At 45.7% G+C, this 13,426-nt stretch overlaps 1 protein-coding gene across 3 annotated transcripts in view; it reads left to right on the top strand.

Annotated features, from left to right (window-relative positions):
- Nucleotides 1–12,940, top strand: part of MALT1 (MALT1 paracaspase) — a 597,152-nt gene extending 584,212 nt beyond the window's left edge. For all 3 annotated transcript variants that reach the window (XM_085630393.1, XM_085630403.1, XM_085630411.1), the window contains one exon: nt 12,240–12,940. In XM_085630393.1, the coding sequence (XP_085486519.1) occupies nt 12,240–12,701 (462 nt within the window). In that variant the 3' untranslated portion in view covers nt 12,702–12,940. The remainder of the gene's footprint in view (nt 1–12,239) is intronic.
- The last annotated feature ends 486 nt before the right edge of the window (nt 12,941–13,426 follow it).

A 13,426-nucleotide genomic window follows, 5' to 3' on the forward strand; every position in this document is an offset into this window, starting at 1 on the left:
ATTCTGGGCAAATCACTTAATCTCCCTGTGCCTAACAAAAAATGAATGCTTAACGAAACTGGTGCTCGTGTAAAGCGCTCTGATACCTGATATTTTTGGGTCTAGTTCGTGCCATGTAAAACTTTATTAAAAAACTCGGATTTATAGCCTAGGTTGGTGCAGAGTGCATGGCTCTCAACACCAAGAACCACTAAATAGAAGCGAAACAACACAAAGGGGGATATGGCTGGTCGGCTTACGGAAACGGCAACGGTGTTTGAATGCAGTCAACAACAAGCATTAAAAATGCAATAGGTCTCGGCTTTCATTAAGTTAAAGCCATTTGCTTTGCTATACAATACCATTAGCAAAGCAAATGGCTTTAACTTAATCAAAGGCGAGACCTATTTCATTTTCAATGCTTGTTTTACCTCACCTACTGTAACAACACCTAATGGTAAAACACTAATTGGCAAAAAGTTTGTGGCAGGAAAAAAAGGCACATCAAAATGAACAATAACAAAAGCCTAAATACGTCGATAGTAAAATTCCAGTTTTTCAAAACTTGAGCCCCACATCTGGAATACCCTACCTTCCGACACCAGTTTTCCCTCAAATTTTGGAAACTCCTGATGACCTGCTTTTTAGGATGGCTTACGGTTAATTGTAGTATTGCTTCTGTAGCTCTAGCGCCGAGAGGCCTTTCGGCGGATGTGCGCTTTACAGAATCTGGTAACATAACATTGGCAGATCTGGTGTCACCTACAGTTCATGCGCCACTGAAAAACCATTACATTCACATCTCTAAAATGTAATGAATGTTAGTTTACATAAAACCACAACAGGCCCAAACACAACCCCACCCTTGCCAAAGACATATTATCACTTTCGAAGGGGATAATGGATTGATCTAATCAGAGGTGGCAAGGTTGTCCACTTGAAACCCCTCTAAACTGATGTGAACCCCTAAGACTTAGTCATTCACCCTGCCTAGTGACAAATAAGTTAATTATTATCTAGCGAGTGAAAAATATGTTTACCAATAACTTAATGTATACTCTTTTGGAGAAGTTATGAACTCCCATTGCTGCCATGAAAAGCTTGTTATGTGAGCCTATCCTGGCTTTATTTTCCACAGCATGCTGCATTCTGGTACATGTAGTCTTACTTGCAAAATTGGCTCTAAAATCTGAGAATACAAAGTGTTGTTTGCTCAAAATATCCCACATGACGTGAGTCCACACTACCAGTGAAAAAATCTATATAAAACTTAACTGTGTCTACAATATGTTGTTCGAGATTAGCAATCAAACAGCAGAACGATATTCACATTTATGACACATGTGGTAACCTTCATTCAGCCTGCCCACCACGTGTGACACTGAGCCTTCCCTTGTCCAAAGCCATAGACATCTGGAAGTGGCAAAACGCATCTGTTGATTGCCACAGCTTGCCCACCTCCTCAATCTTTACAAAGTAAACTGTGCCAGTGTGATGCACAAATTTACAAAGATTAAAAGGCCCTCAGTGGGAGGTGCTTTATTTGTGGCAGGCGGTGGTAGTCTGCAGGACGAGGGGTCAGTAGTGGCTGGACTCGTCTATCCAGCAGCCCCTGACTGTCTGCTGAGGAGGGCAAGGCACCCTTCTGGGGGTCAGTGACGTCATGAAAGCATTCCCAGGGTGGCTGGTGTCTAACATTAAACTTAAGCATTTGCAATGCAATCGGACCTATTGCATTGCAAATGCTTGTTTTAATGTTCTCCTTTCACGCTCACAATGACTTCTTTACAACTTAAATGGTACACAGTAGCGAGCTGCATCACGCTGTCTCCTTCATGGACTGTTTTGGTTTGCCTATCCTCAGCTTACTTTAAATAACTAACGCACAGCGCATTGACAATTTACATACTTCCATTCCACAAAAATGCTCTTATGTGTGTACTATGCTAACATTTAGGTGCTAGATCAACCAAATGGCGTTAGGTACTCACATCAGCAATTTTACATTACACATGCTTTGGAGCATACGAAAAAAAAAAAAAAGAGGTTCGGGCGTGGAAATATTTATACCTTTACCCACAAAGATTTTAATTTTAAACACTTACTATACCCAAACCCTTTCTTTTGCTCAGCTCACTCCTCCTTGGTCTCCCCTACTTACCATCAACCACAAAAAATGAGAACTAGGGGTCTAGAATAAACGGACGCAACCCTTTTTAAATAATTCACCAACTTTCATAGTTTTTTTGCACTGCATTATTTTTTTAATCACAATTATTACATACACCATCGCTTTTCTGTATTGTAGCTCTCAGTTCCTTCTATCCATTTGAGCAAGAGAGTTTCCCATGGAGAATGTTACCCGTCAAACTTCTTGTCTTATCTCTACTGTCCCACATTCGGCACTACGTCACCCATAATGCTCTGGGTCTGGGGGTGGAGTTGTGTGCCTTCCCATGCTGCCTTGCGTGGTCCGTTTAAACCAGGCGTCTTCCCTCGCTACGACGCTTGGCTTTCTTCCGCTGTGCTGGACCACGTCTTGAGTGTTCTCCCCGAGTTCCCATCCGCTGCACCTTGCTACGCTCGCGGTCACAACCCTGGGAACGCTGCTTTCCTTCCGCGGCACCCTGCAACGCCGCTCGCCGCTGCAACCTTGCTACGCTCGCTGTCACAACCCTGGGAACGCTGCTTTCCTTCCGCGGCACCCTGCAACGCCGCTCGCCGCTCCCTACCCTGAGGACGCTTGCCTGCCCATAACCCTTTGTCGAGGCTTCGGCAAATGAATGCGGATCCTTTGGCTGCCTGACACACTCAAAGTCACGAAGACCCGGTCAAGCGAACCACTTCCCCCTTCGCTGGGAGTCTATCCCGCACTGTTGCCATACTAACAGTTGACACGCCCCCTCTGCTTGAGGAACCTCCAGCGGACTGCCAGACGACAACCCTGTCATCAACGGACCCGTCTTGCCTGCTGAAATCCAGAGTCCGGTATTTACGTTTTGTGCGATGTTTATACCATGTTTATGCCGATAGCCCTGAAAGTGGCTTGAACATTTATTATTCCTAAAGACAATTGGTGGAAATATCTCACTTCCAAGAGTCTCCCCAACGACTGTGTTTTGAAGGGAATTCTTTCATAGACCTCGAGTGAATTCTAACTCCGGGTCAAAGACTTTTGTTTCCTTTTTTTATTATCACTAGCAGTATCTGGAGAACTAGCAGCATTTTGGGACCTTGTTTACTGACTGGGAAATGTAACCGCTCTGTGAGTATGAGGAGGTACACAACTGTCCTTAGTTAAAAGGGGAACTTTCCACACGACATCTCTCAGTCCAGAACTAACCTGTCCCCTTTGTCTGTTGTCTCTCCTGTTTATTATTTTTTGTGCTACAGCATTATCCCTTCAGCTCCCTGCCGCCCTTCTGATCACGTGGTCCGGTTGTCGTCTCCTCCCTCCCTACGGGTATCTTTTTCCGGTTGTGGGCTTTGCCTGTATCTGCCGGTGGATCTACCTTACGGGAGGGTGGGGATCCTATTCCTCGCTCCTGTGCACCTGGCTTGTCTCCCCGGATCTCACTTCCTGACCCGATAGAGAAAGTCTCTATGATCAAGAGATATACTCCTTAATTGGGTGGATAACCATATGATAATACTGATCACGATACAAGATTGATGGTAACCCAAAACTCCGCTCCAAGAACTCTGATTCTCTTTCTATACCCCTGCCTTTATGTGCTTTTGTCCGTTTATTCTAGACCCCTAGTTCTCATTTTTGTGGTTGATGTTATTAGATTTGGGGATTAGAACTAGGCTAGGTCGTTAAAATATCCCTTAGACCCTTCACCTCTATAGTGTGTTATTATTACTCCCCTACTTATCCCCACCCCCAAAAAGAAAAATTACCCAACCGTCACTTTAAATCTACATGCTGTTAACAACTCCTCGGACACTTTCACATACTTACATACAAACACTATTTTAACAACTCTTTCAAGTAAGCAGACCGGCGCCACCACGGTAACACCATTCATGCACAGCACCTTTCACCGCGCTTGCTTTCGCGGTCGCGTTTGTTTCAACTTTGTTTTTTCCCAAAATTCCTGTTTAGCAATACTGAGCTTAATACAGTTATATAACATAAAGCAGTTGCGGGTCGCTTAACAAGGGCCATAATGTAGACCCCTACAGCAGACTTAATTTAAGAATACAAATGCAAAAACGCGTTTGGGGAAATTTACTTTAATATTGAACATTTGCTGCAGCTTAGATGGTACACAATAGCGAGCTGCGTCACGCTCTCTCCTCCGTTGCATTTGTACACTTGTGTGTGTGTGTGTGTGTGTGTGTGTGTGTGCGCCCTTAAACCAGCAATGTAGAATGCTTTTTTCGCACACCCATGTGTATATATTTTAACACCGCACATTAAGGCTGTTGTGTGCTCTCTGTGGTTAGTGAATGCTGCTGCGGCCCTGTGTAAAGTTAACGATTGTGTTTTATGAAGTTGTTTGTGCAACACCGGTCACTCACCCGTGCCACACTTTTTAAAATTTTATATTTTTGGTTTCCACCGCTCTTTGGTACTGAAAGTTGTTTTCTGAAGCCAGCATACCAGAGACGCCAGCCACTGACAAACTGTGTCCACGTGACAAAAATGAGATGTGGGTTTGAAACGCACACGCTACCTGCATATAAACACACACTTACCACCACACACATGCTTACAAACAGCCCTGAAAAACAAACACACGACTTATGACCAGTGCACACATGAGCAACCACACATAAACAACTGCACACACACAGGAACACACGCCAGTTACTACCCGTGCACACATATAAACAACCATGCATAGTCACAGTAAACAACCGGTCGCACTGTCTCACACACACACGCATAAACACACACACAAACACACATACCCAATGCAGGACCCACACACACTCATTATATACACAAACACTAACATACAAAAGCAGACACACCCAGTCACCACTGCAGGCCACACACACACAGACACACATAGACAGGGGCAGACACTGCTGCAGGAGCACGCACCCATCACCCACACAGGGACAGACACCACTGCAGGCCACAAACACCCATCATACACACACATACACGCAAATCCGGGGGCAGACACTGCTGCAGGCCGTACACACTCATCACACACACAGAGCCACACACACAAGGACTGACACCACTGCAGGCCTCACGCCCTTATCACACATACACACTCCTCTCTCCAAGAGAGCTCTGTGGCTCAGTGACGCCACACCCTCAGTCACCCTGCCACACATAGCATGTGCCCCCCGATTTATTAATGCCCCTCACTGGGTCACTGTGGGACAGTCCCAGCCGGGCAGCAGCACCTAGGTTGTGTTATGGAGCATGCAGCACTGCACAAACACAATAATCATGTATATAGCATGGAGGGCTGTACTTTAGCGCCAAGGGGCAGCACTAGTATCACTCAGCACTTTTAAAACAAGCATTAAGAGGGTTCATTTAAATGAACGGCCTAACATAAATCAGTGGGTTGGTGCGCTTGCTACACTGATTAAAGTAGAATCGGAGGCTCTTAGGTTCACGAGAGCATGGATCACGTCATTATGATGATGACGACCCCACCTATCACCCTTCCAAATGGACAAGACGTGTCTTTGAATTAAAGAATATTACAGCTACTGAACATAACCCCTGGCTCTGCTGCGCCCCCACGTCCCGTCCCGTCCCGTCCCACACACAGTCACCCACATTCCTTCTCCCCCCAACGCAAAAATAAGCGTGGCGCGAGGGGGTTAATTTAAATGAACGGCCTAACATAGATCAGTGGGTTGGTGCGCTTGCTACGCTGATTAAAGTAGAATCGGAGGCTCTAAGGTTCACAAGAGCGTGGATCACTCTTTATGCTAATTAGCATGAAGAAACCCCCCACACACACACAAGACATAGCAGAAAGTGCAGAACCCAAAGAATCAGGAAGTGGCCGCAAGGGCTCATGCAGTTCGTACTTGAAGGCGATCTGCTGAACACTTGAGAGGTGAAACAAGGCAGCGCCAAAAATGCAACAAGTGTTCATTTATATTGTTCTAAACTGAGTGCATGCTCTCGAACCGAAATAAGCACAAATAACGTTAACCCTCTTCACATACGAGCTTACAGGGAATGAAATTAAGAGGCTTACTTAATTCTACTGGGGCCAGTAGGTAATTGTTTCCGCAGGTCCGTTTCTGGTTGGGTGCAAGCGTAGAGCAACGCGGTTAGGGTGATATTAAAAACTGTCGTCAGCCAAGTGGGTGATCTTGAAATGGCGTCCGTGTTATTGAAGAAGCCGGTCTGAGTTCTGATACTTCCCTGCCGATGTTGGTTGGAATGCGTGGCTTCGAGGCAGGGCGCTGGCCAGGGGAATCGGCATGAGCTGCAGCCGCCGGTGTCAGCTGCTTGACCTTTGGTGTAGGCGGGACTCATCTTGTGCCCAGTCCTTCGGCCGCCGCACGTATCTTGGTGTCCCTAGCTCCTCGCAGACCTGGAACGGCGCTCTCCGGTTCCAAAGCGCCTCACACTGACGGAGGTCGGATCTCTCCAGCGGGCCCCATACTCCCTGGGCGGCCAGTCACAGTCCTGTGGCCACCGCGCCTCCACTGAGCTGTGCAGCATGGCGAGCATCAACAGAGGGGCTGGGAGAGCCTCTGGGGGGCCGGCTGGCTGGCAGGATCCATGGCACGGTCACAAAAAAATGGCCTGTGCAGGGTGGGAAGTGGGCACATCTCTTTGGCAGCAGGAGCATGGCCCTCATGCACGGGGCGGGTCATTGTTCCCTCATCACCGGTGTGGGTAGGAGCTGCCTCGGAGGGAAAAGGGGTGTCTGCAGCCTTTAGCAATCACGGGCAGGTGGACCAGTGTGTGTACGGAGGAGGTGCGTGAATTTGTGTAATTCCCGTGCACTTACCGTATACAGTACCGCCAAAGTTCTGTCCCCAGCCCAACGCACGGAGCGGCGGCTCACGGACAGACACGCACTTCAGAGGAGGAGGAAGGAACCGGCGATCGCAAAAAAAAACCAAGCACGGTCCGCTTTCACTTTCATCCGTTGTGAAAGCATTCTTGTCTTTATGGGGCCATGTGTTTAAACACATGGCCCCATAAAGATAAGAATCCTTTTACAACGCAAGGGAGGCAGACGAGCAAGGCCAAATAGGACGGCTCAAAAAGCCAAACGAAAACGTCACGAACAGCTCTTTTCCAATGGCTGACCACCGTTTAGCATAAACGGTGACGCCGACCAATGGAAAAGAGGGGCGGGGCTTAATGCCCTTTACAGAAAATACCCCAAACCATTAAATCTCGCCAGCGAGACTGCGCATGTGCGCAGCCTACGCCAGGCGAGATCTAAAAATAGGCAATAGAACAAGTAAAAAAATATGCTTTCATGGAGGACTAAAAGCATCAGAAAAAAAGTAGGTGCCTGAATGTGAGCAGTGGAAGGATACAAATCAGAACACCATGTGTCTGAAATGCTCCTTGGCGGGACAAACGCAAGCATAGGGAGCAAAGCCATTGAATGAAGAGGAGACAACTGAGATCGACAGCAAAGTCATCCAATCATGTGAACAAGGGCTGATACAAAGTCCACTCTATGTAAATTGGAAACACCAGGTCTGACAAACAGACCGCTAAATTGGTTTGTAGCAAACACCTAAAATGGGAGATGGGAAAACCTGAAAACTGGGTGCAAATTTTTGGGGGATACAAAACAAAAGTCTGTTCTACTGAATGGCCTGAGATTAGTGGTTGATTCATGCAATGTCTGAAAAGCTACAGACCCATTTCCCTTTTACCTTATCCAGTGAAGATCATGGAGTGTTTGGTCAGCAAGACCCTCTCCCAGTTCCTGGAGATTAATAGCAATTTGGTTTCCGTCCAGGACATGGGACAGAGACTGCTCTGGTGACCGTATTGGACGATCTTCGAATGTGAGCAGACAGGGTACAGTCCGCTATATTGATTCTGCTGGACCTGTCTGCAGCATTCGATACGGTTAACCATGAGGTCCTCTTGGCAAGGTTGATGGGAGTTGGGATGGAGGGCACAGCACTAAAATGGTTTCAATCTTACCTGGCCAATAGATGCCAGGCAGTAGTCCTTCCCCCATATCAATCAGCTTTTACTGATGTTCGGCACGGAGCCCCTCAGGGGTCTGCGAACAGTCTGATATTATTTAATATCTATAGGAGTCCTCTGATCGCCTTCATTAAGTCTCATAACATCAATCTTGTGAATTATGCAGATGACAAACAATTTATCTTGTCTCTGGAGGGGAGTCAATCGATACTGCTGGAAAACGTTCATACCTGTATGTAGGACACCGCACACTGGCTACAAACTAACTCTCTGCAATTTAATGGTGACAAGACGGAAATCCTATGTTGTGCAGTTGGGAAAGTTCCACTTCTACTCCCATCTGGCCTAGCCCCACGGTCACTCCGCTGATACCCTCGGAGAGGATGCATAATTTGGGAGTCAGTTTCAATGATAAGTTGAGTTTAGAACCTCAAATAAATAAGACAGTTGGGAAAAGTTTTGCCCTAATCAGAGTGCTAAGGAAGTTCCTGCCATTATTACAAACACAGGTCAGAGCATTGATAGTAAGGAGTGTCATCTTGAGTAGGCTTCACTACTGCAATGCTCTGTTGCTGGAGTCCCTAAGGTATTTGATTGGGAGACCCCAGAGAATCCAGATGATGGCGGACAACTTAGGCTTAATGAGGTCAAGACGCTCATCAGCCTCCCAGGCGCTCATGGAGCTTCACTGGCTCCCAGTCCTACAGAGGATACAATTCAAGTTGCTTCATATTTCTTTTAAAGCTCTGCACGGCCTGGGGCCTAAACCGTTGCAGAACAAATTTGAATGGTATGTCCCCACTCATAGTCTTCGCTCTTCCTCTGCTAAATTGGTGAAAGTCCCCAGATTCCGAAGAATTAAAGTGGGAGGAAGAGCCTTTACCATCACAGCAGCTCAACTTTGAAATAAACTTCCAACTGACTTGTGACAGATGGAAGACCAGTTGCAGTTTAGGAAGAAAAAAAAGACCTGGCTTTTTCCCAGGATATAATCTCTAATTCTCCCATAGTCTTTGGAACCTTGTCACTCACACGGCACTTACGATGGTTTGGCACACGTATCTTAGCGCCAGGATACCCGTTGGCTCACACTGCGCTTTACAAGTACTGATAACAATAACAATGTCTGTGCACTGAGGTTTTTAAATCTGTTGGCACTTTTTGCCATTGTCGATCATATTTTCTTGCATGGCTGTTTATGGGTGGTCAGACTTGCTGGCTTTGCCTTAGAGTGACTGGATTCTTTTTTTAAAGTCAGTTTTTTTGTCATCCTACCCGTCTGACCCTTGCAAACTTTATTGAAGATTCCCCCCAATGGTCTGTGTTTTCTCCTCACATTTTTAACATTTATGTTTATTCAAATTCATTTGTTCCCGAGGCTTCTGCAAGTAGGACAATGACACTTAACGTGTCATTTGCTAGGATAGCACAGTGTTGTCGGAACCATCTTTCCAAATAAGCAGAAGCAAGTCAGGCAGTAGGTAAGTAGTCATAGTTTGAATTAAATGCAGGTAAAACTGATATTCTGCTAGTGAGGAAGTCTGCTGGACCAGTGAAGTGTACCTTTTTCTTGTGCATTATCATGCAATAAAATCAACTATTGCGACATATGGCTACATTTCTGCCATCAGGCAACCAAAATAAGTGATGTTGTACCTTCACGACATTCGTAGAAGGTAGTGGGACTTCTCACCCCCTGCAAAAATAGCTACAGTACTGCAGAACCTGGCGCAGCAGCATGGAACAGTATTGCCATATTGTTGTTTCATATAGGTACCCCAAAATAGGCTCAGGTAGTAACCAAACCTTTTACCTATATTTCCCCTACCACTCCACTACATGACTGTTCTTGGGACTGACCTTTTACCTAATTACGGTACTGCTTACAGAACTCGGTGGTTTTCCCTGAAAACTAGCTTCATTCATTATGCATGAGGATTTTTGGAATCTCAGCAGTACTGCCATTTCCTGCATAATAAATATGTATGAGGGTCATTCTTTCTGTCATCCTAAGTCCGACATAACACAGCAAGGTAGATCCCCTGAGGGTACCTCTTTGGGTATATAAACACAATATCTTTGCTGAGGTTGGGAGAGGAGAAAAAGGACTTCCATGCTGATACACTGACGCGAGACGCTAAGGTTCCTGCATGCAGACACTCCAGCTCGCAGTGGTCTGACATCCCTCACGTGGTGTCCATCTCGAGACCAAGATGGGGTCCCACAGTCTCTCACTTCAGGTAATGGGGTTAACTTTATCCTAGAGAGATTCTTGGCTCTACACCTACATACATGCTAGGTACACTTAGGTAGATCTAATTAGGGTTGAATTGTAGGATTGAATTGTAGGAGTACGCATTATATGTATTTTAATATCTGCCTGTATTCATTGTTTTAGCACTATAGTAGAAATATACCATCCTTTTACTCTGTTGGTGCTTATAATCAGTTATATCGGTTTCTGTCTTATGGTTGTTTCAGCACACCTATTTTACACTAGAATGACGTTGGTTCAATAAAGGCTTATTGAAAACATCCCCACTGTTTATTCTGTGTATCTCTCTGAGACAAAGTGAGCACGAGTGACTGAGTGAAAAGTATTGCACTGTTTCCACGATCCCTGATAGGATAGAGTTGTCATGTTCGATAGTTGCCAAGAACTATTCTCTCCTTGGAAAGAAGGGTTTCTAGTGGCACTGTGAGATAGCTGGTATACAGGCAAACATACCCGGTGGTGGTGGTGTCTGGAATCAGTCTGGACACCAATCCCACAGTCTGTTGTCTAAACGCGCAGATCCTATATGGGTTTATTGGAACTACATAACACTGTCTTACGTTGCTAGTCTGTGCTCTCCTTACTGCAAATGTTTCCTTCGTTTAAGTTGTGTCATTTATATACAAATTATTTCATACGCCACCCTAATGCGTGAATGTACACCTGTCCTGGTTATCTAAATATCACTTCTAACCAATAATATAGCAGCCGAACCCAGGCCAACACACTACAGTATGTAACAGTTTGATTACACGCTAGTAGTGACATGCATTTTTTTTTTTTTTGTAAATTCTTTTTATTGGCATTTGTTGTTATAATCATAAAGGAATTACATTCCGTACAAATAACTGTGGTACATGTGCAACTGAATTGACCAACATCAGTATAGAGAGTACATTTGCGTCTTATTCCGCGTAGATGCGGCATGTGTTGTAGCAGGTGTTCGCCAGAAAGGAAAACTGGGGGGAAGAACCGAACCAAGAGTTGCCATGGGGTTTTGAGTGTTTGGGCCAGGCAAATGCTGTGAGTCTACGGATATCTACTCAATGGTACAGCTGCATCTCGCTTAGGAGGAGATGGGTGCCTGGGCTGGTGTAGGGGACCGTTCAGTATGTCTGGCGAGCGGGGGCGAGCCTAGCGGGTCCTAGGGTGGCGTGGGTAATCGGGGGGGGGGGGGAGAATCCCCTGTCCTGTGAGTATGTACAGTAGGTAGTTGTGTGGTGTCAGGGGTAGTTGTGTCGGTGATCGGGTCCTCCTGGGTCTGGGACTGTTTGAATTGGTGTAATAGGAGCGCCCATTCCAGAGAGATTGGGATTTTGCGGATACCTTTAGCTTCTTCATCACGCACTGCGTCCTCCTCAGCTGCAGCCCACATAAGCACCGCCCCCACCCACGCCGCAATCGGAGGGCCCGACGGGGAGCGCCAGTGCATAGCTATACAGCGTTTGGCCAGCAGGTGGGCTAGGGAAACAAAGCACATTGGTATTTTGTGACGTTTCCTTCGTCCGAGTATGCCTAACGCGCAACCCTCCCAAGTGGTCAAGTGGGCCAGTCCAGTGAGGTCTCGAAGTGTCGTGTGGCTAGATGACCAATAGTCTTGGATACCCGGGCAGGTCCAAAACATATGGAAAAAGTCTGCATCCCGCGCTTGACAACGAGGACAGAGGAAGGTCGTATCGGGGTACTAGTAGTGACATGCATATATGTAAATATTCTTTCAGTTTAAAATAATTGCTTGTATGTATTCCCTCAAAGCGTTGACTTATTTATGGGAGGGGGTATTTCTGAGATAATTCATGATTGCCTTGCATCGTGTTGTTTTTTATTTACATACATCTTTCTCTTTTTCTTGACCTTCCATAGGAGCCCTTACTCTTCACAGTTTGCCTGCACTATCAGTATGAAGGAATGGACGAGACTGTTGAGGAGACCAAGCAGGTGGATGTAGGCAAACCTCTCATTGCTAAGCTGGACATTTACACTACCTTTAAAAGAAGCAGCTGTCTACAAACCTGCCAAATGCCCCACAGTCCATGCAGCAGCAATGCAGCCGGAGCAGCAGAGCCTTATCTTCATGCACAAAATATGCAGTATTCAAATTCACACCTCAGTGTCTACCACCCAGTTCCTATTCCTGCATCAAGTGTCTCACACTCAGAAAATTGGCAGCACAGTGTCTATACAAATGCTATGTTCTCAGACCAAGGGTCACCACATTATTCTATTTACTCAACTAGTCCAAACATCCCAGTGGAAACTACCGAAGAGATCAGTGATATGATTAATAGCTTTGTGGATAGTGTTAGAGTGTCAGATATTCAATGAGATATTTCACTGTTACTCTGGTGCTTGAATTATAAAAACCACTACACTATGAGGATCTGTAAGTGGAACATGCATTACTGTCATCAAAAGTGTCACATAAAGCAGCTAGCCATACTCTCTTGATATAGTCAATGGTAAATGGAAAATGTGACTGCTTATATTGAGCATGCTAAAGTGCTTAAACATTGAAAGTAAAGTGCCTAGGTCACAGTTGATAATAAAGGTGGTGCTAACTTAAACCTAGTAAAAATTAATTACCTCTTCATTCATCTTCCTCATCCCATTCCTTACCTATATAAGGATGTGAGACTCCCCTGAGACGGGTAACCCTGACCATCACAGCTAGAAAGAAGTCAGTTCACTCATTGACACTCCTAATTAAGCCTTTCTTCCCTTTCTACTTTTTCTATCCCACCCCCTACCTATATTTTCCACCTCCCTCACAAGGCAACGTTTTCCACCTACTGGCAAAGACAGCTGCTTTGTTAATAAGGCTATTCTGCAGGTAAGATTGCATTAGATTTTTGTTAAAAGAATTTCTGGGGACATACCTGGTGTTCTCAATTGGACTCTTTGGTGTAGAGGGACGGTCTTTATGGTGTTGGCTGTCTGCTGGCTGATCGCTTCTGTTCTGTAGTTGTAGTGAGGTGGGTGGTGCATGCAGGTTTAAAACAGGAAGTCTCCACTTAGCATTTCTCACTGCTGGACAGCAAAAAGAAGCCTAA

This window comes from Triturus cristatus, chromosome 2_1, assembly GCF_964204655.1.
Source record: "Triturus cristatus chromosome 2_1, aTriCri1.1, whole genome shotgun sequence".
Classification (NCBI taxonomy): Eukaryota; Metazoa; Chordata; class Amphibia; order Caudata; family Salamandridae; genus Triturus; species Triturus cristatus.